Source organism: Carettochelys insculpta, chromosome 4 (genome assembly GCF_033958435.1).
Source record: "Carettochelys insculpta isolate YL-2023 chromosome 4, ASM3395843v1, whole genome shotgun sequence".
NCBI classification, from domain to species: Eukaryota; Metazoa; Chordata; order Testudines; family Carettochelyidae; genus Carettochelys; species Carettochelys insculpta.
This window is the reverse complement of record NC_134140.1, coordinates 25,395,494-25,421,237: the sequence shown is the minus strand read 5'-3', so window position 1 is coordinate 25,421,237 and position 25,744 is coordinate 25,395,494. Positions and strand designations below refer to the sequence as shown.

General features: G+C 43.7%; 1 protein-coding gene across 6 annotated transcripts in view; it reads right to left on the bottom strand.

Annotated features, from left to right (window-relative positions):
* Positions 1-332: 332 nt before the first annotated feature.
* EVC2 (EvC ciliary complex subunit 2) overlaps positions 333-25,744 on the bottom strand; it is a 144,543-nt gene continuing 119,131 nt past the window's right edge. For 4 of the 6 annotated variants that reach the window (XM_074992467.1, XM_074992468.1, XM_074992469.1 and 1 more), the window contains 5 exons: positions 22,669-22,880; positions 18,261-18,348; positions 5,448-5,644; positions 2,636-2,737; positions 333-2,176 (listed from right to left, as the gene is read on the bottom strand). In XM_074992467.1, coding sequence (XP_074848568.1) covers positions 1,918-2,176; positions 2,636-2,737; positions 5,448-5,644; positions 18,261-18,348; positions 22,669-22,880 — 858 coding nt within the window. In that variant the 3' untranslated portion in view covers positions 333-1,917. Of the gene's footprint in view, positions 2,177-2,635; positions 3,730-5,447; positions 5,645-18,260; positions 18,349-22,668; positions 22,881-25,744 lie in introns of those variants that run through there. The other 2 variants (XR_012645330.1, XM_074992470.1) reach the window with 2 other exon arrangements.

Below are 25,744 nucleotides of genomic sequence, written 5' to 3'. Positions count from 1 at the left end.
CTCGAGTTACACGCTATTCCAGTTACACGCGTGTGTGGGAACGCAACCCTCACGTAAATCGAGACACTAATGTAATTCCCATTTTCCCCTTTGTCTGGGAGCAGATTCAATATAGCTGCTTCAATAGTTCATAGATTGAAGGATCTTGCCCAAACACTCGTGCCTGAGCCAGATTCATGGTCAAGTCTGGGGAAACTGGTGAAAAACTGAAACCAATGGAAATATTCTAGTGAATAAAATTAAGCACATGCATAAATATTTGGAGGGTCTAGTCCACTAGCTGTAAGTTCAGGAAGCAATTTGCAAAAACCAAAACCCAGTGTACAGTGGCTATTTCATAACTATTTATTAATACTTACTGTAGTTATAGGGTATATCATTTTTCCTCTTCCTTACCTGTATTTAGTACTGTATCCTGTGATAGTTCATCAGGGATTGATTTCACGTAAGTTTCCAAAACATATAAACAATAATAAAATACAGCATGCAGTCAGATCACTATTCAACAGCAGAGTACTGTGCTCCTGTCTGCTGTTGCTTACCACACGAGACTTCTGGATGTAGAGCTCAACAAAGCTATGCACGATGTTGATGATATGCACATGTTGAGTCTGTTCTGGTATGGCTATGGTCTGAAGACATGGGTCTGTCCTAATAAATTATTTTGTTAGTCTTTAAAGTGCTACTTGACTGCTTTTTGGTTTTGCTAATATACAGACTAACACGGCTCCCTCTCTGTTACCATTCACAATGTTGATGGTGTGTTACGTACAACTCTGTTGCTGGAGCTGGCAATACTTAGTAACACAGCACCGTTCCATATTCACCACGAGGGGGCCCTCTTTCAAATTCCTGGCAAAGATCCATGAGAACAATGATTTGCCTCTGTACTCAGATGTCTTCAGTCAGTGGATCATTCACTTGTATTGCAGACATGCTTTGTGGTCACTTGTGTTCCACCGTCATGTACTGTGGTGGCACTCTTGGCATACCCTCTCATCACAGACTTACCCATGTGCCTACCAGGTTTTGACCTGCCAAGAAATGCGTGGTCATCTCTGAACCGGTTTCAAACAGGACAGGCCAATTGTGTAGCTAATCTCTTCAAATGGAGTTTCTGTAATGACCCATGATGTAGATGTGGCCAACTTCAGACTGTCACAGAACTGTGTTGAGTGCCCCCAGCCTTAGACAGCAGAGTACCAGCTCTTCGCCAGGCTGCAGACAGCTATCAAATGGGTAGACATATTGTGGATGCATTGAGTACAAAACCGATAGAATAGACTCTTTCATATCCAGCATTCTATCATCCGGAACTCTCAAATAACCAGCATTTTAATTGTAAGTTTTAGTTACGTTTTCTATAAGTGCAGTACAATGAAAGTAAATACAAATAAATACAGCAAATACAGTATAAGTTTACAGTGTATATTACTACTGTTGGTAAACAAAGTACTCGGTATACATTTTTATTTTTATTTCTTCACGTCTAATCTTGTTTTTCTTTAGTGTTATGTGTTGCTAGGTATACCTCTCTCTTATCCAGACCTATTTGAATATCCGGCAATCTCCTGGTCCTGAGGTTGCCGGATATGAAAGCTTACTGGACAATGAATTATATGAGCATTACGTCCTGCATCTCAGAATATAACAGAAGTTTACCTACTGCTCTTGAATTCACTGAAACAACAGTTATTATACACAGGCTATGCACTGCTGGATGACAGCACAAAATCCAGATCTAAGAATAAAAAATTATTTATAATGCAAAAAAAAAAAACAACCCAAAACAAACAAACAAAAGCTACTGCAGCCTATAAAATGTTTTCAATGTACTCTGCCTCCTTTTTTGTGATCCTTATTTGGAAATAAAAACTTCCTCTCACTAATCCAAGCACTGAATGGTTTGCTTCTTCATTAGCCTGTGCTTGCCAATGAAGCCTTCTTGGAATTTAAGAAGTTCTTTTTCTTTTTTCTTGGAGAATGATGCATACCAAGTATGGGATCCCTTTGATCACGGAACAGAAATATCTTCTCCCCTGTGTCTAACAACTCAATGGCTTCTGCAGTACCAGTGTTCAGTGAATCAGGCTGGCCAGGAGGGTGCCTAGCTAAACATCCCAGATGAGAGAATGCTGCTCTTTCCATGGGTGCAATTTGCTTCTTCTTTACAAGGCTGTATTAAGAAAAGGAAATTAAATTTTAATATAATTTATAAATATACTAGCTCCAGCACAAAACGGTACCCTTGACGGTATAGTCAAATCCGGTCAAAAATATTCACTGTATTTTGGGAGACCAATGTGAACCATATACAGAAGCCGACATAAAATAGCACCCAAAGAGTAAGCAGCTTTATAACAGATGTTACATATAAGAAAGCAACTGGGCAAATCATGTGGAGAATCAAAAATTTCCCTTGCAAGGATTTTATTATTATTGCACAGTAAGTGCTTTTTGAAAAATGAGTTCCACATTCACATGCATTCCAAGTACCAAAACAACAGCGACAGAAGATCTATATTTGTGAGTATTTTCATGAATTCCAAAACACTTCTCTTACACAAAGGAGGGCTCTCGGGGGATATGAGGCACAAGATTTATTTTCCCCCCAGCAAGTACTGTTTTCCTTTACCTTTCTTTTCTTCTGTTTGCAGAATGCATCTTCTCCAAACCTTTGCTTATCAGATCCTGCCTTACTTTGCTCTCTAATGCTTGCCATGACCCTTGGTGCGTCCTGAAGGAGTAAGGCGGGGGGGAGAACAAAACAAAAAATCCTGAATTTTACATCCTCACCTTCAAACCAAAATCACACACACACACACTACAAAACACAAATAACCACTGCCATGTGGTTTTAGTTATTTAAATGAATGTTAATAATAAATTGCATCCTTTCAGCAGGAATGTTGAGTTATTTTTGCTATAATATCCCGCCCAGAAAAAATGTACAATGGGAGAGATCCTGGCTCACTCTATGCTCCCCAGCAAGGGAGTGAGGTAGTGTAGGATGCTTCCTGCATTCTCTCACGGGACTCCCAGGACAGATCTACATTAGATCCGAAAGTCGATCCTAGAGAAGCAGTTCTAGCTATGGCAATTGTGTAGCTGGAATCAACTTATCCAGAATCAACTTATCTGACCATCCTCACTAAAGGAGGTTGATAGGACAAATTCTTCCATCAAACTCCCTTACTCCTCACAATAACGAGGGGTTGACTGTCATAGGGGTTGACTGCCAAGCCCTGACAATTCGATTTCACGTGTCCCCACTAAGCACACAAGATCAAACCCCAAAATATCACCCTTGACTGGGTTATCTCCCTGTGAGTGTGGATGTACCCTCACATTCTGGGCGACAATTGTCTTTGTGGATCTGCCACTTACCTTTCTGTGCATAGGGACAAGCAGCAGGAGGGTAACTGGGGCAGTGCAGGGAGGAAAGTAATCTCAACCAAGGCAGAACTAGGGAAACTCTACATTCCACCGAGAGCAAAGGGGCAATAGGGAACAAACTGCACCTCAGGGCTGTGAATTATGAAATTAGGCATGTGCATAAATGTGTGCAAGACGGGGGCTTTGGTATGCAGCTAGTTCTTCATGAGGTAGCATCACTTTGCTAGATTTAAAAAAAAAATAAGATCTCTAGATTGCAAAAACAGCTGCGCAAGCATGAAGCTTCACTTGCTTGAATGACACTCTCAGGGGACTCCAGAATCTTCCTACCCGCTGTAAATTAGAAAGTTAAGAGCAATTAAAAATGGGTTACTGAATATGCTCTGCACACATCTTAAAAGACTTCTCCAAAACCTAAGACATCTCTGCGTTACGTGCTGTGTTCATATTACCCTACAGGATTCAATGGCAAGCACACCCTTTGTTCTGTCCAGCCTGGTGAAAGACTGACAGGGTTGGATCTATGATATTTTCCTGCAAGGACTTAAAAGAGGAATTGATTGTTAAAGCTGGATTTGGATATGACGGCGCTCAATAAATGCAGCGTACTGCCTTTTCCCCTATAAAAGATCTCGTGTGCTTTGTTTAAAGCATAACAATGAGACAGCTGCTTACGTAAGATTTTTACAGGTAAAAACTATGGAAATATAGCTCGGTTAGCCCCTCCCATTAGATCACAATCATCCTGGGCAGAAATCTTGTAAGCACAGCTGTTCTTGCAAGTTTTCATCTCTGCAACTGAACTGGAAATTTAGCTCATGATCTTTATTCAAACTCATAAGACCAGAACCTTAAGGCCATGTCTGGATCTAAAGTCACTTGTACCTAAGTACAGTATTTGTAAAGGTTCAGATTCAAGCTTCTGTGACTGTAAGTATAAAACTGCAATTTACATTTTATTTCCTGTTACAGATAAAGTCACAAACTTAAAATAAATGAAAAACCTTAAAAAGAGCAAGAGTAGAAACTCAAAAATAGAAGAACCAGAATTACTGACTGACCAATCAACTGGGCACCCGGAGGAACCAGAAATATGCTATCAGGCAGCAACAGAGACAAAACAATACAGCAATTATTGAACTGCACCTGTATTGCATCATAAAGGTGGGCACATGTGGGCCGCCTGTCCCCACCCACACCCCACCACTGTGTGCGGTAGCTGCTTTCAGATAAGAAATGGTGAATCCTGTTTTCCCCTTTCCCTACCTCTGGCACAGATGGAGACAACCCTGCAAGCCCATAGCTGGGAAAAAAAGACTTCCTGAGCTGCCACTGAAACCTGGCTTGGAGCTGGACCCTGAGCACATGGCCTGCACGCTGCACTCTGGAGGAGCATCTCAGTTTTGAAGGGCCACAACTTGCACTGAGTGTCCAATGACAATGCACACCCAGGGTGCCTCCTTCATCATCTTGCAGACAGGCGGCTGGAACCAGCTGCCCGTCTCCAGCCCCTCTCGCCAGGCAGCTACTGCAGAGCTGAGAGTCCTCACTCCATGCATTCCCAAGGTGTCCATAACTCTGATGTTTGACTGTAATTGATAATTTTTTTTACTCCACATAACTGCCTACTGCCTCAGCATATCACAACTGTTTATAGCAATTGCAGCTTGCCATTCTTTGTATAGATATTACTGATAAACGATGAAAAGTGCATAGATAAGTAAATGCAAATTAAAGCCAATAAAAAACACCAAAAGAAAATGTGGAAAATAAAAAAAATGGGCAGGGGGGCATTTAAAAGCAAGGAAAGGGTTGTTACATCTATGAATTTTACAGACCACATTTTTCTTCTGTTAAATTGTAGTTAGGATAGTTAAAACTATCAACAGTTGTTTCATCCAAATGATTTATTTAGCCTCATAAATAACATTTCTGTAGGGAAACCCATTCATTCACTTGTACCGCATTTTCTGGCTATCCAATGAATATATATTTCCTTAAAGTAACAGCCTCCAGTTGGAATTTTCAGCTATAAACTGGCACGCTCTTACCTCTTTCTACAGCTGTCAGCTTCCTCTGTGTTGTTGTCACTTTCAATAACACTGTCTGCATATCTGTCACTGATTGAATCCAGAACAGAAAGAAGCTCAGTCTGTGAACTCCAAGGCAGCAGTAAGTTCAACAGTCTGTGCAATACCCCCAACGGTACCATTGTCAGTTTGGTTAAATAAGCTGCCAATCGGAGCTCCTGGAGGAAGGAATGGTAGAAGTTCAGACACATTCAGCAGCATACCACGAGGGTGTGCCTCTCCAGCATGCCCTGTTATGCCCTGCAGATACATAGTACTCAGCACCCTTTAGAGTTTTTCAAACAATTACTCAGACCAGGTTTGTTCAACCCCTCTTTGCAGCATCTGGTTTATGTTTATGATTCAGCAGTAACACACCATTATCATTCATCAACAACTCTGCTGGGCTGGTTATGTGGTTTGGATGGCTAATCAGCACTTTCTAAAACAGATTCTGTTTTCTGAGTTGAAGGAAGGACAGAGGAGCATTGGGGGACAGAGGAAGAGATATAAGGACATGCTGAAAGCACAGGTGAAAAAGTGCGGCATTGGTGTTGACACTTGGGAAAACCTTGCCCAGGACTGTCCCCAGTGGAAAATGGTAATCCGTGAGGGGGTGGTGCAATTTGAGAGGTCCTGCTGCAGTGCAGACAAGGAGAGGCGGAGCAGAAGAAACTGTCCCCGGCCTCTCCTACAGCTACCAACACCTGCCCTTCTGTGATACGACCTGTGGCTCCCGAATCGGGCTGATCAACTATCAACGCACTCACAAATAGGACGGTGACACGAAGAGGTCCTATTCATTATCAAGTGACCTCTGGGAAGGAGCCTCTCCCGTTCATGCCCTTTCTGGAGGCATGTAGAAGTCTTGTTCAGATTCCTCTTGTTATTTAGCAGATCCAGTCCTCCACCTCCCTGGGGGTGAGCTGTATTTCACACAATCCTCCTGTCCCTCTTCTTAATACAGGAGCCTCCTGGGAACTGGATTTAAACTTCAGGCCAGTGGCTGTGTCTTAGGCAGCTTCTCCTCCAGCTAGACCTTTTCCCCAATCAGTCCTTTTAGCCTCAAGCTGAGAGGCCTCAGCAGGGCGATCCTTACCTTGTAGCTCTCTTCTCCTTGCTAACCCAGGGTCCTGCAGGTCCTTGCAGCAGCTGCAAGCATTTACCCTGCTAGTGAGGGAGGAGGCAGCATTTATAGTGGGCCATCTTCCAGCTTTTTTTTTATTGGTTGGGTGAAAGGGAGCCTTGCCCCATTCTCTCTGCAAAGTTCCTAGCCTTGGGGCCTTAACAGAACAGTAACAGGCTCACTTCTGCAAAAATTATTCTTTCCCAGAGCCACTTTCCCTACAGTTCTATCCCCCTTACGATTCTCTTTATATATCTCTCTATTGGACCCTTAAAGGGCCAGGTCACATGGCAGGATGGCCGGGCCACTACACACTGCCACCTTTAAGGGGCAGACCTCCCCATTACACAGCGCTACAACAAAAGAAATGATCAATCACATTTAACTTGAAATATTATAAAATGTACCACTTTGGAGCAAAAGCTGTTCAATGAAACTTAGTTTAAAGCCAATGGCTTTTTATATAGAACAGGAAGGGATCTTGAGAGGTCATCCAGTCCCCTGCACTCTCAGCACTATCACCATCCCTCACTTTTCTTAAAACTATTTGTCTCATATGCTTAAATGGCCCCCTCAAGGGCTGAGCTCACAACGCTGGGGTTAGCAGGCCAATGCTCAAACCACCGTGTTAACCCTCCTCCTGAGAAAGCAGCATTTAGAAATCAGTGCTATTATCTCTAGCTTCGTCACTTCCTCCATGAACTAGAACGTGCATGAAAACCTTTTACTTCACACTGGCCATCAGGACTCCAGGATTCTAGCCAGCCTGATTCTGCGCACAAAATAAATGGCTGTGCAATGCCCCATTGTTTGGAAATTACCATGGAACTGTGCTCCAGAGTCTAAGTTTTCATAAAATAAATAAATAAATAAATACATAAATTCATAAAGCCTACAGCCCTCCTGGTGGAAAAGAAAACTTTCGAAGTGGGAATGGAAATCAATTACTAGGAGGGAAGTAGAAATGATTACCATTCATCTCAAAGGGGCTTCTAACTCTGAAGCCTAATGATGATAATTACAATTGAAGTATTTCACTGCCTGTCATTTCAGCAGAAATGTCAAGCTTGTGTGCTTATCCTCTCCTTCTGTCAGGACAGGCTGGCAAGTAGAGCATGTAAATTGTTGCCCAGGGCTTCTGGTGCTGGGAATAGAGAATTCAAAATCTCCTTTCCCCCAAATTTAAAGTAATTTCTGCTCCTGCCCACAGGGGAAGCAAAATCAAAAACATTCAGTTGCCTCTTGGATACTGCAAAGAAACAAACCGCACTTTCCACACTTTCCTGGCTGCCAAGAACCCTCTGTGTGCCTGGTTCAACTGTGAAAACTCCAACAGCCACCTGACAATGTCCACAGTGCAGCTGTCTATTCCCAAACAAAAACCTACAGCCCTTTGAAAACGTGGGGCTTGACAAAAACTACAAAATTACATGACACTGTATTGGACTTTATGAGAGATGCTGGCAAAGATTGGAGGGAGGACCAGATCATGTGTTCAAGGAATAGCCTACTGTGTAAATATAGCTATAGTGTGCCATGTAAGTAACAAGATCCAAGTTCTAACAATTCTTAATTGTCATCCCCTCTCTCTATCCTATTCAGCTCCTCTATCTGCTCCCACTAGATATACCATAGTTAAACTGGGACATCTTCCATTAGTTATAAATGTTCTAAAACCACCCGTTCTACCACAAGCACTGCTGTGATAATCTCATGGGTCCTCAGAAAGATAGCACCAGTTCTGCATTGTTTATCAGCCTGTGTGTAGCAGACGTGGGAGATTAGTACCAAGGTCAGGTCACATGCACAAGAAACCCCAGGAAATACAAAACAGAAAAACAGCCAAAAATCAATTTATCTGTCCAGAGAGGTTTCAAAAGGTTACAGCTGGTGTTAGAACACTCACTCTTCTCTGTAATTGGAATTTTATGCAGCTGTCTGGAGTGAATCTGCAGAAGAGATCAGGCAAGTCCAGAGTCTGACCACAATAAGGATTCTCAAAAAGGAAAGTCTGGCAGGGTAACCCTTTTCTATCATAAAAATGACACTCTCCACATTCACTCCCCTTCTATCCCCTATTGAAAACAAACACACACAACCCTCAAACCACTATCAAAGTCACAAAATTAAACTAACAATCAATGAACAAGACTAACTCATAACCCCACCCCAAGCAGAAATTTTACCCAGAAAAGGGAGAAGAGACAATGACACCAAGAAGTCCCTTAGGGTCTTCAGTAGTACTATCAGTTGTACACAGAAGGTGCTCAAATAGTATGATAAGTGGCAGTATAAAACTCCAGGATGGAAAAAAAATGTTTGTGTTATGGTTTTGGACTCCTATTGACTCTTGCAAAAAGCAAAGAGAAGTCAGGTGAGAATAAAATTCTTATAAAAGTCTATAAAAACTTTCCCTAAAAGTGAGAGGACCTGAGGTAAGTCATTTAATTCAATTATATATAGTTTTTGGCTTTCACCTTCAGCAACTTATTCTTAAATGCTCTTGGATGTAGACTTTTTTCACTAACTGATTGATAACTTTCTGTATCAACGGTCACTTGGATGGAAGGAAAATGTGATATATTCTAATGCAGCAGTATTTGTTAGCAACATAATTTCTGTCAAGTGCAAAATGTCAAAATTCGGTCAAATGTGAGAGTGACACCCATTAAACGAGTGCCCATAGTATATGCAACGTAAAAGAAGTGTTGATGTGTGTCTGTCTTCTGGCAGCACCCATGCAGATGCCCTGAGCGGCTGCTTTGAACTGACTGGGAATAATACATGTGTGAAAGGGAAGTAGGATGTGTGTGTTAAACTGGTATTGTTGTCAAGGTGCATAAAGGGCTAGATGTGGGAACTACATCTGCTGCTCATATATATTGTGATAGGCACTCACACACCATAGTGGATACCGCACTAGAGTCCCCTTCATATCACAGTGGACTTGTAGACCACAGACTCTGATGTTTAGAAAGCAGCTTCTACATCTGTAGGTACCCCACTCTGGTGGGTTGATCTCTCTGTGGGCTGCAGATCTGCTGACACATGCCAGCAAGCAGCTGTAAGTCACATTACTGTAGATTTCTGTCCGTGTCACAGGGAGGGTGACCCCTGTGATTAAATTAGATCCAGCTGCTTTGTGCCCGAACAGTGACTCCCATTTGAACCAATTAAGAGGGCAGGGGTGTGCCTGGGCTACGAAGGGCGTGAGGGAGGATAGAGCTAGAAGAGGGGCAGTAGCCATGGAAGAAAATCACCGGCTGTGGTCCCTGAAAAATGGAGTTGGCTGCTTTCATAGCTCCTCAGAGAGGAGGAGCATGGAAGAGCTGCTTTCTTCGTTGTTTTGGGGACAACTTTGTAAATAAAGAAAACAAACCCCAAGAAAACCTAAGACTGAGTGAGAAAGTCTGTGGGATTTAAGGAACCTTGAAAAAGGAAATAAAAGCCAGGGTGGGGACACTGCAGAGGCACTTCTGGCCAGCTTATGTGGCTGAAGCACATTAAAATGGTTTGAGCTTATGGACCTGGTCCACAAGCAGTCTAGGCCCATGCTGTTAGATGGAGAGTCCCACAGTTAAATCCCTGCAGGTGCCTAATTTAGACTGCCACATTTAGACTGCCAAGTGCGGTCATCAAATAGACTCAGAACCTCTTAGGCTTTAAGGACAGAAGAGACCGTTGCAAGCCAAAGAACTTCCCACTGCACTAGACTTATAACCACTGCCTGAGCTACTGAAGTCCTAAAACCTTGACTAAATTTCAAGTTGCAGAGAAATTGCCATTTACACTAGTTTAAAACTGACAGTGACCCATGCCCCTTTGCTCTTGCAAAGCTTGTCTGAACATTGCAATATTTGGAAACAACTTCACTGCATTTGGCAGGACACACTCAGTACTGTAAGCAACACTCATAGCTGTGACAGGCTGCATGAAGTCCTCTGGTCTTCCAAGATGGGGTGAATTCAATACTACAGGAGTAGAGGTTCAACCTCTCCAGTCCAGCACTCTGAAGGCTTGTTAGGTGCCAAACCAGAGAATTTGCTGAACCATGGAAGGTCAGCATTGTCAAACAGCAGTATCAACACTTCACTGTTTACTTGGCTCTTGGAAGACTTTTAAGGGTAAATTACGGCTAAATAGCAGCACAGAACACTGAGAGCAAGGATGGTAAATAGACCTTACGGGACTGTGGGAAACTTGACCAAACCTATGATAAGTGGACATCCAGCTACCTAAAATCATGCCGCATCACAGATGTTGCTTACCTAGAATGCATCAGGCTAGAGAGGTTCACCCTGTACTATAACTAAGCTCCTTGGGAACTACTGTAGCTGACACTAGATGTTTCTTGCATCAGCATCATCTGAGGTCCTTTTTCTTGAATTTGGTCAAAACCACCGATCAGGTATAAACTGCAATTTAAAACAGGAAAACTGCCATGCCGAAGTCACATTGCTCTGGACTGAGTAACATGTCTAAACCACTAATGAAAAAACTAATGAGCTCTGTCCATGCTGTGGCTTCACATTTGCTTTGTTCTTTCCACATGAAGGTCTGCCTGCACGATCTGTTGTGTCTACAAACAAGTTGCACAGGTGTTCTCAAAATTCTTCTAAGCCCCTCCCAAGATTCAGTAAAACCTCCACTGCCCAGCTCTGCCACGGCAAATGATCTTCTCCATAGATAAGACAGGGAAGCCATTAGGACAGGGCAACAGCTTAGGGCCCAAACCACAGGGGCCCCCAGGAAACTTCACTGCTCAGGCTTTGGATTCAGCCTTGGGTGACAGGGCTCAGGGCCCTGGGCTTCAGCCCTATGGTGGAAGGCTTTGTCTGTCTGCCCTGGGCCCCAGCTAGTTTAAACAGTGGCCCTGCGTGGAGGACCTCAGAACCCTGGTTGAGAACCACTGAACTAGAGTACCTGGGGCTATTACTGCATGATTACTCAAAACTAACCTCTCTATGGGCAGCAAAAGATCCTGAACTCAGCATAAGTCAAACAAACGATTAATTGTCTCAAATGGGACATCTTCCTAAACGGGAACACTAGAGACCAATTTGAAATGTGGCAGTCTGAATTGAGCACCAGAATAAGTGGCCTGTTTTTTCACAGCTACTGAGCACCTAGTGTGCCCATTAAATTCAGGGGGAAATCTGTCCACTTGTGGCAGTGCTAAAATTTGCCTAATGGAGAAAACTCCATTTAACTTTAAGAGGTAAATGTATGACTTGAGCCGTGTCTACACGTGCACGCTACTTCGAAGTAGCGGCACTAACTTCGAAATAGCGCCCGTCACGGCTACACGTGTTGGGCGCTATTTCGATGATAACATCGACGTTAGGCAGCAAGACGTCGAAGCCGCTAACCCCATGAGGGGATGGGAATAGCGCCCTACTTCAACGTTCAACGTCGAAGTAGGGACCGTGTAGTCGTTGCGCGTCCCTCAACTTCGAAATAGCGGGGTCCGCCATGGCGGCCATCAGCTGAGGGGTTGAGAGACGCTCTCTCTCCAGCCCCTGCGGGGCTCTATGGTCACCGTGTGCAGCAGCCCTTAGCCCAGGGCTTCTGGCTGCTGCTGCTGCAGCTGGGGATCCATGCTGCATGCACAGGGTCTGCAACCAGTTGTCGGCTCTGTGGATCTTGTGTTGTTTAGTGCAACTGTGTCTGGGAGGGGCCCTTTAAGGGAGCGGCTTGCTGTTGAGTCCGCCCTGTGACCCTGTCTGCAGCTGTTCCTGGCACCCTTATTTCGATGTGTGCTACTTTGGCGTGTAGACGTTCCCTCGCAGCGCCTATTTCGATGTGGTGCTGCGCAACGTCGATGTTCAACATCGACGTTGCCAGCCCTGGAGGACGTGTAGATGTTATTCATCGAAATAGCCTATTTCGATGTCGCCACATCAAAATAGGCTACTTCGATGTAGGCTTCACGTGTAGACGTAGCCTCGAAGAGGCAGAGGTAACAACTATTATAATTATAGTGGCCTAAAACTTGGCATTCTAATCTACACAGCAAAACCCCGATTTACGCAATTTTGATTTATGCTTTACTTTGATTAACAAATGGCGAAATCAGCAAGTGCAGTCAGCCAGGCAGTGAAGCGCTCTGCCTGCTGGCTCCAACCCATGGCTCCCCCAGCAGGGGGGTGGGGGGGTGGGAGGAGCCAGGGAGCAGCCTCACCGCCTCACTGGTCTGCCACCCAGTCAGTCCCCCTGACACGCTCAGGAGCTGGGACACTGATGAGCACTCCTGTGCTGGTCAGTTCCCTGACTCCAGCGAGTGGCGGGGAGCCAGGAATCAGGCAGCAGTCTGGCTCCTCCTCCCTTGCACTGACCAGGGCTGGTCAGTTTCCTGGCTCATGAGAGTGGTGGACAGCTGGAGGGCAACTGACCAGTGCTGCTGTGCCTGGCTCAGGGCTCCCTGCCACTCATGGGCTCATGGAACTAGGTGCAGCCAGGCTGGGGGACCCATCTCGACTTACACGAATTTTGACTTCTGCGTGGTTGCTCAGGCACACAACCTATGTGTAAGTCAGGGGTTTACTGTATTCTGTATGTTGTAAATCACAGATTTTGCAAGTTTTCCAGAAAATTGACTTTGCTTTCCACAACACACAGGACTAAATACACACAGAGATTAGGAACATGCCACTCTGCATATTTTACCAATAAACTACAGGGTCCATCTTTCTTCTCAGGCATAAGATAAAGTGCATTGGGTGAGAGCTGGTGGGTTTTTACTATTATAACTGTTGTGGAGTGGGATTTTGTGTGTCTCTTGCATTTGCAGGTCTGTTTCGGTATGTTTACTGTGGAAATCAGATAATGCAAGCATGCCTAAAGCAAAGGACAGCTCCTGGCTTATGTTTTTGTATAAACAAAGTAATTTAACACTGGAAAGGCAGATTTACATTGAGTACATGGAAACAAATTTGACGATGGAACTAACTCTCCAAAACAAAAAGCTCAGCTCTCCATGCTTATGGTGTATACTGTAGGTGATACGAAAATATAGAAGAGCACTGGAAGTGCTATAAATTCTGTCTGTTATATGAGTCTGTTTTACTAAACTGGTAAATATCCAGGGTCACTTTGTTCATTTGTTAATGAGCTAAGCTTGAGGGAACCATAAAATACATACAAGCAAAGTTATCAGTCTGCTGACCCATGCTTTGAAAACCTCCACTTGGAAAAATTCATACTGAGTCTTTTCCAAGTTGCTTTATAATGCATCTGTGCCACTTGTTCGAAACTCAGCCAAACTCATTACAGAAAGGGAATACACTGCTGGCTGCACTGTCCATTTCTACTGTCTGGTGATGTGTGATATCTGGGACAGCATCACAAAGAGTATCACAGCTCCAAAACTTCCTGTCATTCTTCTGTGTTAACTAACAGAAAAGAGCCATATTATTTCCCTCTCCATTTAATCAGAGAATTAGTCACTGACAAGCTACAGGACTCATTACCTTTGGTCACTAGCGTTATGGAATGTCTTTTATTTCCCTTTGGACCTCCTTTCTGGTTCAAACAGACCCCAGAAAAAAGACCTTCACCTGAAACGTGGAAAACGTGGACAAAATTGATTTTGGGAAAAGGTTTCCATTGGAAAAAAAATGAGAATCAGCAAATGGCAGTGCTCAGCTGCTGTCTAGGCATAGTTTCTCCACCCTTCATCATGAGTTAGGTGAAGGTACCCATCTCTGGCTCTTCAAATGACCCAGAATCTAAGGAAACACACTCTAGGAGAAATATAGATGCCTGGAGCTGTAGTGGAGAGAGCATTTATCCAAATTCTGATCCTTCCAGACAACAGCAATAGAACGAGCTCTATGAACATTCCTACAACATTCCAGGACAGGAACTCTTCTGTAAATGAGCTGTGAAATTGCATCCTCTAACTATCCTTTCCCATGTATGCTCAGTGGCACAGTAAGCTAACACCAAGACCGAAACCCCAATGTTCTATTAATTCTCTGGTTTTAGTGTTCCTGAGACACAGATGGTGAGTGGTTCCCCCAGACCAATTATCTGCTAAATAAACTACATGATGGCAAATTTGAGGCTCTGAACTATTCTTTATGTTAGTCCTAAGTGTTTATCTAACAATAGCCTAAATGTCTTCAAATTGAACCAGGATATTGGGAGAGCCAATAGTGAAACTGTGGACCTATGCTATTTGAGTCTGCACACTATTCATAATTTAAAGCAAGTCCAGATGGTACAGCATTAGTGTATAACGAGAAATCAACAAAAGCATAAAAAAGCATTCACCAAAAGGTGAATGCACATGACAAATACGCTAAACCGTAAAGATTAGTGACGTCCAAATACATTTCAAAAGGCTTCACAAGTACTTGCAATTCTATACTTGATCTGATGGTTATTTTCTCCTGATATACATAAGGGTTTGGTTTTATTTACCACCTTTCATATTTAAGGTACTGTATCTGAAGTACCATGCTTCTATAAATTGACTCTTTGTAGTCCAGCACCCTCTCGCTTGGCAATATTCATAATCCAGCATGATATTAGTTAGCGGGACAACCATTTGTCATGTGCATGGCCAAGCTTTCTGTGGTCTCATAAAGTTTGTTTACAGTCACCAGTCCTGGCTCTCAGAGTTCTTTGGTGTTATTTAGCTGTAATTTATCTCTAACATCTCCTAAGAGTCCAGTAAGCAGTGGAAATGTTGACAATGCTACTCGACAATATTGACCTTCCGTGGTCCAGCAAATTCTCTTGTTCAGCACCAGTCAAGTTGTGAAGGTGCTGGCCTAGAGAGTTTCAACCTGTACAAAAAAACAGTTTAACATTTGGGCCTATTTTACTGAGAGAAGCACATGTTGAAGAGGACAAAAGATTATGGTCACTCTTGGAAAAGTACCCTGCAACTTTTAATTACCAAGAAGACTGTCATTAGGGGTCATGGTCTCAGCTGAACAAATCACCCAAAGAGTGAAGCAACTGTTGTTGACCTTTAAAATGTGGCTTCTTGTTGTTGTCAAAAGAATTTTGTTAAATCTTACACATTTCCATGAATAATGAAAAAATAAAGTTGGACTAGCTCAACAATATTGTTCAAATTACAGAAGAAAAAAGGCCATGGGAAATAACGTATGAAAGTGTTCAGAATAAATTATTTATCTGGCTGCAGGCTTTCAATTTTATCTCATGCACAAAAAGAGTACTAAAAATTGTTATGAATTCTGTATGCGCTAACTTATGGCAATGGAAATAAAATGAGAGGCAATTTATGGATGAAATACACTTCAGTGATTATTGCCAGCCATGTCTGCTTTCCATGTGTCAGATTGTCAAAGCCAGTGTTCTGGGGTGGATAGTTTGATAAAATGCTTTAGAGAAAGAAAAGCAAAGAAAATCAAACATAGCAAAGAGAATTAAAAAAAGTCTGAATTTAAAACCAGTAGATTGTTAATACTGGTCATGACAACCTCAGCAAAATATTTTCAGAGGCAGTGAGCACAAATATACAGCAGAAAAATGAGCTTTAAAAACTCTACTACAGCACCTTTATCGGTCAAACTTTTGTCAGTCAAGGACATGAAGAAACCACCACCGGTACTCGACCAACAATGTGGATAGTGCTGTGTCGGTGGGAGAATAACTCCTGCAAATTTAGCTACTGCCACTTGTTGGCCATGTTTTTATTATGCCATAGGGAGAGTTCTCTTCCCCTCAACACAGGAGACTTTATAGTAACAGAACTGCCATGCTACAGCTGTGCTGCGCTAAGCCAAAGACACACAAAATTACTGAGTCACAAAAATAGACAGATTATCTGGAATACCGTCATCACCATAACAAAGCTTATCCTTTGCTCAATATTCAACCATTGATATACTGTTCTGTCAAGTTACAGATGGAGGCAACAAAATATATCATGATGGTGAATATGTGACATAAGTCACAAACAACTGCAAGTAAAATGATAGCAAGTCATTCTTGGAGAAAAAAATTGGAAGGGCAATAATTCTGTCTTTAGATTGTATGAATTTGAATGAGGATTATGAACTTTGTTTAATACTTATCTCTTTCGAGTGAAAAGGGACTTTCCAAGGTCAAGACTCCTAACTATACATCTATTTTGTTAACTTTCTTACTTTCAGGAGCCCATTGTGTTTTTTTTTTAAATTGGTTTGAATAATTTGTTGAATTTGTGAAAGATTATGGAGTGAGAGTCCTGGGGGTTCTTTTGTGTTGATTAAGCACAGCACAGGTAGTAGGAGTGATAAATTTCACAGCACTGCCCATATGTCTCTGCCTTGGACTACAGGGAAAAGCAGCTCATTTTTCCATGGTATTTAAGCACAGACAGCAAACAGGGTTGATGTTACCTAAAGAGAGGATTTTGTGATGTGGCTAACTGTTCATTTCTTCTTAAATGACTGCCTGTGTGTGTGTGTGCTTGTAAAGAGAAAGCATGTTGGTTGATCATATTGTTATGCTGATCATGATCATATGCTGGAAAACAGTCACAGCACAGGTGTACCTTTCACTATAAATATTCTCCAGCAGCATCAGACACCTAAAAAGCATTGTTTAAACACACGAAAACCAGAAGGTGAAACTGTCTACACAGCTACACTGTCTACATTGTCACTCATCTGTTATTTTATTTTGTTCAGACCCAAGTCCAAAAGACCTATTGCTTCCAACAAGTTTTCAAGGATTTCTACACGTAAGTCACACACCCTACAATTTTCATTATTCATCTGAGTGAAATGAAAATTGTTTATAAATAGATAAACAACTGAAAGTCTTTACCACTGAGCATACTGCATGCTATTCACTGAAATTACTCTGTGTAATAAGCCAGAAGTAACTGAAGTTAACGTAACAATTTGAGTTAGCAAACACCATGCTTGGTAGTGGTTAGCAGGATTGGGCCCTCCTGCCTTCCTATGTCATTTGTTAGGGTCACAGATGGGAAACAATTTTGGAAACAAACAAGTGATATGACTAGAATCAACTGTGTGCAGATGTGGGCTCCTCATCTCAAAAGGTATATCGGAATTAGAAAAGGTTCAGAAAAGGGCAACTAAAATGACTATGGGGTTGGAAGCAGTCCCATATGAAGAGAGATTAATGAGACTAGGACTATTCATCTTAGAAAACAGGAGACTAAGATGGGATATGATAGAGGTATATAAAATTATGAGTGGTGTGGAGAAAGTGAACAAGGAAAAATTACTTACTTGTTCCCATAATATAAGGACTAGGCAACACCGAATGAAATTAATGGGGAGCAGGATTAAAACATAAAAGAAAGTTCTTCAGACAGTGCACAGTCAATCTGGGGAACTCCTTGCCAGACATCCCAAGACTATAACAGGGTTTCAAAAAGAGCTAGATAAATTCATGGAGGTTAGGTCCATTAATGGCTATTAACCAGGATGGGTAAAGAATGCCCCTAGCTTCTGTTTGTCAGATGCTGGAGTTGGATGGCAGGAGAGAGAGTGCTTGATTGTTACCTGTCAGGTCCACTCCCTCTGGGACACATGGCATTGGCCACTGTCAGCAGACAGGATACTGGGCTGGATGGACCTTTGGTCTGACTGAGTATGGTCATTCTTATGTTCTAGCTTTCTGTTCACTTAAATTGATTTCCATATACAGCAGAAACTAAAATGTGGAAATTAAATTACCTGGCTATAAAGTGCCAAAAATGTATCCATTTCTATATTCTCCAGGAGATCTTCCAGCACCACATTATTCCATTGTTCTTCTCTTAAACTGAAGGGAAAGAGGAAATTAATACACTTTGAACCTCCCTCATCTGACATTTGTAATCCAGCATGATTTTAGTTAGCCAGATGACCACTTCTCATGGATATGGCCAAGTTTCCTGTGGTCCCATAAAGTTTGCTTATAGCCACCTGTCCTGGCTCTCAGTGTTCTGTGTTGTCATTTAGCTGTAATTTACCCCTAAAGAGCCCACCCAGTAAACAGAAGTAGTGTTGGTAACACTGCTAAACAATATTGACCTCCAGTGGTCCAGCAAATTCTCTTCTTCAGGACTGGTCAGGCCTTGAGGGTGCCAGACTTAGAGAGGTTCAACCTGTATGATCTTCCCAGACACAGTCTGCCTATCATGATAAGAAATCAATTCATGTTCAAAAGTTATACATTCAGAAAACACCTTACTGGTATGGTTCACTAAAAGCTTTGTCTCAGATCTCTTTAAATAAATTAAGAACACCCCCCTTCTTCCCCTTTTCTCTAAGAGACAGATCCTGCTGTGTTACTGTCCAACAAATCTGACAATGACAGCAAGACATCTAATTGTGTTCTGCTGTGGCTGCATTGTCCCATCCACAAGGAGCAAGGGAATGAATAAATGTTGAATGGGAATGAGTAGGCTCCCACTGAAGACTTGGCATGGAGCTTGGCTGTTTTTAAAGTCAGGTTTCACAGCTGTCTGTCTCAGAGGCCGCTTCGAAACTTGCAAGTCCTTCTGGAAAATCAGGCCGTCTTCCAAAAGAGCAAGCGGAACATCCACACACAAAATACAATCTTTCAAATTCCTTTTGAAAGAATACAGTGCTTCTTCTGGAGTCCCTCTTCCTCTCCCAAATGAGGAAGAGCACCTTTTTCCAAAAGAGTCTTTTGGAAAAAAACTTGTGTAGATGCTCCCAGGGCCCTTTGTTTGAAAGAGCAGTCCTCATGGTGCTGGATATTTCGATCCCTAGCGGGGGCTGTGTCAACACTCTCTTTCAAAAGAGCAGATTGCTCTTTTGATCTGCTTTTTTGTGTGTGGATGTGCTCTTTTGAAAGAAGATATTCCAGAAGGTATCTTTCAAAACATCACTGTAGCGTAGATGCTGTCAAAGTGTTTATAGCCTTTAGCTGTATTTCCTAAGCTATCCGCATTTATGTCATGGGAACTGAGGCTCTGTTTGAGGGTGATTCTGAAGTGTTTATGTTGATAATTGTTCCTGCAGTTTCCGAGTTTCAGCTCATTAGAGTCGATAATTTTCAGCAGGTTATCTGCACCTATTCTGATAACATGGCCTGTCCATCTAAGATGAGCTTTAATAATCACTGCCTCAATGCTGACTGCTTGTTTTTACTCTTTCAGGGTTATTAACATTTGACACTTTAGCTTGCCAGCAGATCTGATGACGAGAGGGACATCTTGAGAATCTTATCAGAGCCTGTACAGCAGTCATGAATAGCACAGGGGAAACAGAAGAACAGTTCTGTCCCACACTTCATGACAAATCAAATCTATATCCAATGAAAGCAATCTTTTACTTCTAGAAGACTGTCACATCAGAGTTGGAAAATTAGTGAGACTTGGAAGTGGTGTATGAAGAAACAATATTCAGAAAAACGAACAGCAGCAGTCACCTGCTACTCAGAAAGTGTCCATAAATTACACAACTCAGCTCTGAAACATCTTCAACACATGCAAACAGCATATTCTCCTCTTCCACTGTGTCCTTTACAAAGGTCACATACACTACTTGTCAGGTTGTGAATCTTCTATGGCTACGAATTGCTGGAAAGGGGGAGCTCACTCAGCTATTTGTTTTCTTTTGTCCAGACCCAAACCTGAAGACCTGCTGCCTCCATCAAGTTTTCGAGGATTCAGCTAGATTACTCTACCCACTGTTTTATTAAAGGGCCAGCTGACAGGTTTGCTTAGCTTTCTGTCAGGAAACTGGAGGGAAGGTAATGAGATACCTACCCACATTTCTGTCCACCCCTTTCCCCCAGGCCCCCGAACGTCTTCTGCACCAAAACACAAACTTTCTTCTAGACCCTGCTGTAGATCAGCCATTTAAAAATTAAAACAATTCTGAGGCTTCAGGTACACCAGACTGCTAGGCACCCAATCTGAAATCCTTCACCAGGAAGGCAGAGGGCGCTGTTTGAAGCCTGTTGATGCTATTCTTTACAAATCAGTCTAAGGCAGGGAGCACAAAGTGGGCCGGGGTGGAAAATTTCAAAAAAGGGGGTGCAGGGTGATCTGCCTCCCCCGCTCCCATGGCTGCTGTTGGCTCCCCAGGGCTCCTCTGTTCTCTGCCCCTCCTATATGCCCAGCCCTGCCCCCTCCTTCCCAGCACAGCCACAGGCAAGCAGAGCTGGCCAGCTGTGTGCGAGTGGTTGCATCTGCTGCTCCATGTGAAACCTGAGCTCCCTGCCTGCAGCCATACCCCACCTCCCGGGGAAGCCAGGCAGAGGGTACGGGAAGGCTGCTGCTGAGCAGCCCGTGACTCACTCCAGAGGCAGTGAGGGAGGAGGGCCAGCCATGCGTACGGGAGCTGCGCTACTCTGCTCCTGCCTTGTCCTGCCCCGCCCCCACTGCTGGTTCCCCAGCCTGGGGAGGGAGCCTTGAACTTTGCGGCCAACTCTGCCTGGGCTTCTCTGGATGACCTGTGAGGAGACGCTGGGGGGAGCAGGTGCCAAAGCTAAGCGGGCTGGGGGGAGCACGGAAGGGGTGTGTAGCAGTTCAGTCAGCAGGAGCAGGGGGTGAGCCCCCGTTGTGCCTGGGGGAGCATGTGAGGGGCCCTGGCTGGTCCGGTCCCTACGAAAGGCAGGAGCAGGAGTTTGCCTTAAGCTTCAGTTAGGCATGGCGCTAAGGAGACTTGCCTGCAGTGCGAGCCCACTGCATGCAATGCCCATAACATCCTAGTGCAGAGGTGCGCCAAGGCGGGAGAAATGACATTTCATAAGGGGGAGCAGCGCAATCGGCCTGCCTCCCCTACAGCCTCTGGTGCCTCCACCCACCGCCACCGCGGGAGCACGGCGCGTCACTTCAGGGAGACGGCCGCTCACTTCTGGGGACATTGGGAGCCCCTGCGAATTACAGGGACAAAAAGTGGGGCCCAATGCAAAAAGTTTGCTCAGCCCTAGTCTAAGTGACACCTACTTAGTAAAGCAAAGCTGTCTCTAAGTACAGCATGAAACTCGAGGCACATGCCTGTCTGGCAATGTCTGTCATTGTATTGTTTAGTCTACTAAATCTTCTGCAGTTTGCAATGTGACACTTTAGGAAATCTCCACATTAAAAGATACAAACTTTCACGTTTTTGTTGCTGAGACGTCTTTGCTTTAAAACAGGCCATTAGTATGACTGTAACTAAGAAATGATCTCTTTCACTAGTACAGTCTGTAGAGCTAAGCCACGCTGATCACAGAAAAGTAAATTTAAGGTGCAGCAAAATGGATGCCGGGTGGAGGAGGAACTGACATCCAAGTAGTTTGCATTAATTGGAAATGTCTCCCCAAAGACCATGGCTTCCCAGCATTCCTACTTTGTGTTCTTGAGCCTGAGAATGCTGGAACCAACCCTGGTCTCTTGCTTGACATTGTGGACGTAATAGTGTTTGGGGTCCCCAAGCGCTGCACCCCATCCGCAGCCCGAAGTAGCTCTCACTTGGCAGGTAGAACAGGCAGTTTATTCATTGACAGAGACATAGCATAGTACAGAGGTGTTAGTACAGCAGCCAGGAACAGTCATTCCAATGCATCTCACAAAGGAAAGGCCTGAGGGCAGCCCCCCAAGCCAGGGCCTTGGTTCCCCCCGCTTTGTTCCTCTCCTCCAGACTAGGCTAACTGCCTTCCAATCCCCACATGCTAACTGCCCACCTCTAATTCCAAACCAACCGAGCTCCACTCTGCTCTTTGTTCAGGGCCAGAGGTGTTACCTGACATCTTAGGTTACAGCCAGCAGGGGGTCATCCCCAACCTGTGTGAGCTACTCAGCCTATCACTCTCCCCGCTCCCTCCCACTACATCATAGTGGAGTGTTTGCATTAGCCCACTCGTCTACTCCAAAAAGAGGAATTGTAAGGTAAGATGTTGAATTTCAAATACAATTCACAGCCAACATATTTATTATTACTGACTGGGTACATGGCAGTGGTGCCCAGAATTGCCAGCAGAGTAGCGAGTTCTTTGTGAAGACAAACCCCTGCCCAGAAGAGTATACAGAGTGAATTTTCAGCTTGCTGTTTCCATGCAGTACATTGCAAATCATCTTCAGAGAATGTAATGACTAGGATAATGTACCAAAAAGGCAGTCATACTACTACCAAAAAGCCTTACCTTTGCCAATGCAGATTTACTAATTGCTTGCACTTATTCAATGCCTGATACAACAGGGTAGACACCTGCCGGTCTGCATGAATTTCCACAGCTTCATCTGAAAGTCCTAGTCCATCTCGAGTCCATCTCTGCCTATGCAGCAGGTGCTGCTGCTGAGCCATCTCCTGATGCAACATTTCATATTCCAACTTTCTGTCAAGTTCTTCAATCTCCTAGAGTTTGAAAACGAACAATGATAACAGCAATTCACAATTCATCTTGGATGAACAATTTTTATTTGGAGTCAAGAAAAAGATGGTATCATTGGCTTGCAATATTACTTTATTCTGTTCTCATTCTTTCCAATCACTTGTGACCATTGCACTTTCCAGTTCATCGTGATGGCTTCAGAAAACATAACTAGTATGCAATGGAGATCAGAAGAATTCTTCAACGTATCAGTAAATCTTTGCTGAGCTAAAGAGCAATGCTGTCTGAAACCTTCCAATGTAGGGGGCTCTTGGACTGTACAATATCCATATGAGCAGAATTGAAACATCAGATGCTACCTTATTTATAAGTGGTGTAAAGTTACTGAAATACGTGAGAAATTGATGCAGACAGTTTTCACTGGATACTGAATCAAGGACTAATATTAAATAGGTTTCAAATGGAAAAATATTGACTACTACTCCTCTGTGAAATCAGAACAATCTCTCTCCAGTCAAACAAGAGCCCTTCTTAGAAATTATTCTAGGGTGCCTAGTATAATAGCATCATTTTAAAAATCCTTGTTTTAAGTGCACCATTAGTATGCCAGACTGGACAGCTATGTGGTTAAATCATTAGACCAGGGCTCAGGAAGTGGGGTTCAATTCTAGTTCTGTCACAGACCTCTTTTTTGACCATGGCCAAGTCACTTAACACTTCTGTTATCCACATGTAAACTGGAGAAGATAAGTATTTCCTTTCCATTACCATTTCCTGTCTTTCTCTACAAGATCATGAGGACAAGGACTGTCCCTTACTAGAAGTCTATATGCATCACTTAATACAACTGGGCCCCACGCACTCCCATAACACAAATAATGAATGTAGACTAACCCCCAGCACGGGAAATAAAAACCATGCAATCTGTAGACAGGTTAATGAAGTTAACATACAGGTAACCATTAATTCATTCACATCAGAAGAGAGTTACAAGCTATCAAGTGATCTGGTGTTGGTGTTTCTAAATTAACAGGTTTCTGAGACCGTAAACAATGCAGCAACAGGCAGGGAAGTTTATTCAGCAGCAGACAGTCTATATGAACCAAGTAAAATAGGTAGCATAAGCACAAGTCGTAACAAACAAGACTTCTCCAATCTAGAGCTCACCCGATTCTCACAGACTGAGTGAGAACTAAGGGCTGTCCCTCCCTCTCTTTAATGTGTCTCCAGCTGCCCTGTTTTTACCCTTCCCTCTGGACACCTGTGCAAGTAATGGGAAGGTGGAGTTAACTCTTTGTCTATTGAGACCCTGCTAGCATCTCTGCATCCTATTTCAGTGATATAAGAGTCACTTGTATTTTTGCAATGTTTATGTTAGGGTTGCCAGACATCCCGCAATGTGCGGGACAGTCCCAAATTTCCTCGACAAATCCTGCATCACACATTTACGTACAAATGTCCCTCTGGACATATGTGTAAATGGGGGATGCAGGACATATCTGAGAAATTCCATCCTGTGGCTGGGGCTGCCGGCAGGGGCTCAGGCCCAGTCCTCTCCCAGCTGCAGGGCTGCATGGTCCCCTGCCCCCAGCTGGGGTCCCATAGCTGGGGCTGCTGGCAGGGACTCCCACCACATCTGGCTCCCAGATGAAGGGCTGAAGGGTCCCTCCACCCCACCTCACCTCATCCCACTCCTCTGGCCATGAAGCCCACAGCTGGGGCTGCCAACGGGGTACTTGCCCCAGACAGCTCCCAACCACAGGCCCCTGCTCCTCCCCATTTTTGCAAAACTTATGTGGGACAGGCAGCCCTGGCTGGGGATCCCATGGGTGAGACTGCCTGTCCCACATAAGTGTTCCAAAAATCTGACAATCCAAGGCCTTCAGGCTATGTTTACACTAGCCCAAAACTTGGAAATGGCCATATTCAGCGCCTCATTAGAAGGCCAGCAGCCGCAGCACTTCAAAATTGACGCGGTTTGCTGCCACGCAGCTCGTCCAGACGGGGCTCCTTTTCAAAAGGAGTCCACCAACTTCAAAATCACCTGATTGGAATAAAGGGATTTCGAAGTTTCTGGGTTCCTTTTGAGAAGGACCCCCATCTGGACAAGCCGCGCGGCGGCAAGCTGCGTCAATTTCGAAGTGCTGCGGCTGCCAGTATTCTAATGAGGCGCTGAATATGTATTTCAGCACTTCATTAGTAAACTTTGAAATGGCCATTTGCATGGCCATTTTGAAGTTTTGGCCTAGTGTAGACACAGCCTCAGGGTCCCAGTCAAAGATGAGGACTCCATTGTCGTGGGGGCTGTACAGTCAGACAACAAAAAGGGAACCCCTCTCCAAAGAGTTTCCTATATAATACAAGAGACACCAGATGGACACAGACAAAGGCCCCTGGAAAAATACAAGGAAGCAACGAGAGTTCATTGGGCAGCCTGACAGGCAGCAGGCTCTGCACTCTGGTAGCCTAACTGTTGTCAACATTCTTGTAAGCCTCATGGCAAGGATTTTAACACAGGCAGTAAACCAAAATTAAATTACTTGTAATGCTCTATCTACCTGGATCTTATTTCCTTTTGTCACCGTGGATCGCTATTGCCCTTTTAATACAATGTTTCATCACACAAACTCAGAACATTGAGTTTAAACTAACATACTGTCACTTTAAGAAAGGCTCTCCAGTGAGGACTTTATTACATTTTAAGAAAGAGCTCTCACAGCGATGATGTGTTCTAGCAAAAAGGTTTAACTTTTAGAAGCCCATTCTGTTTGTTCTACTTGAGCGCTTTCCCAATTCCTACTTAGACAGTCACAAAAGGGAGACAAACAAATACACTCTTCCTTGTGAATACACAGCACAGAACTGAAAAAAACATCCCCACTGGACT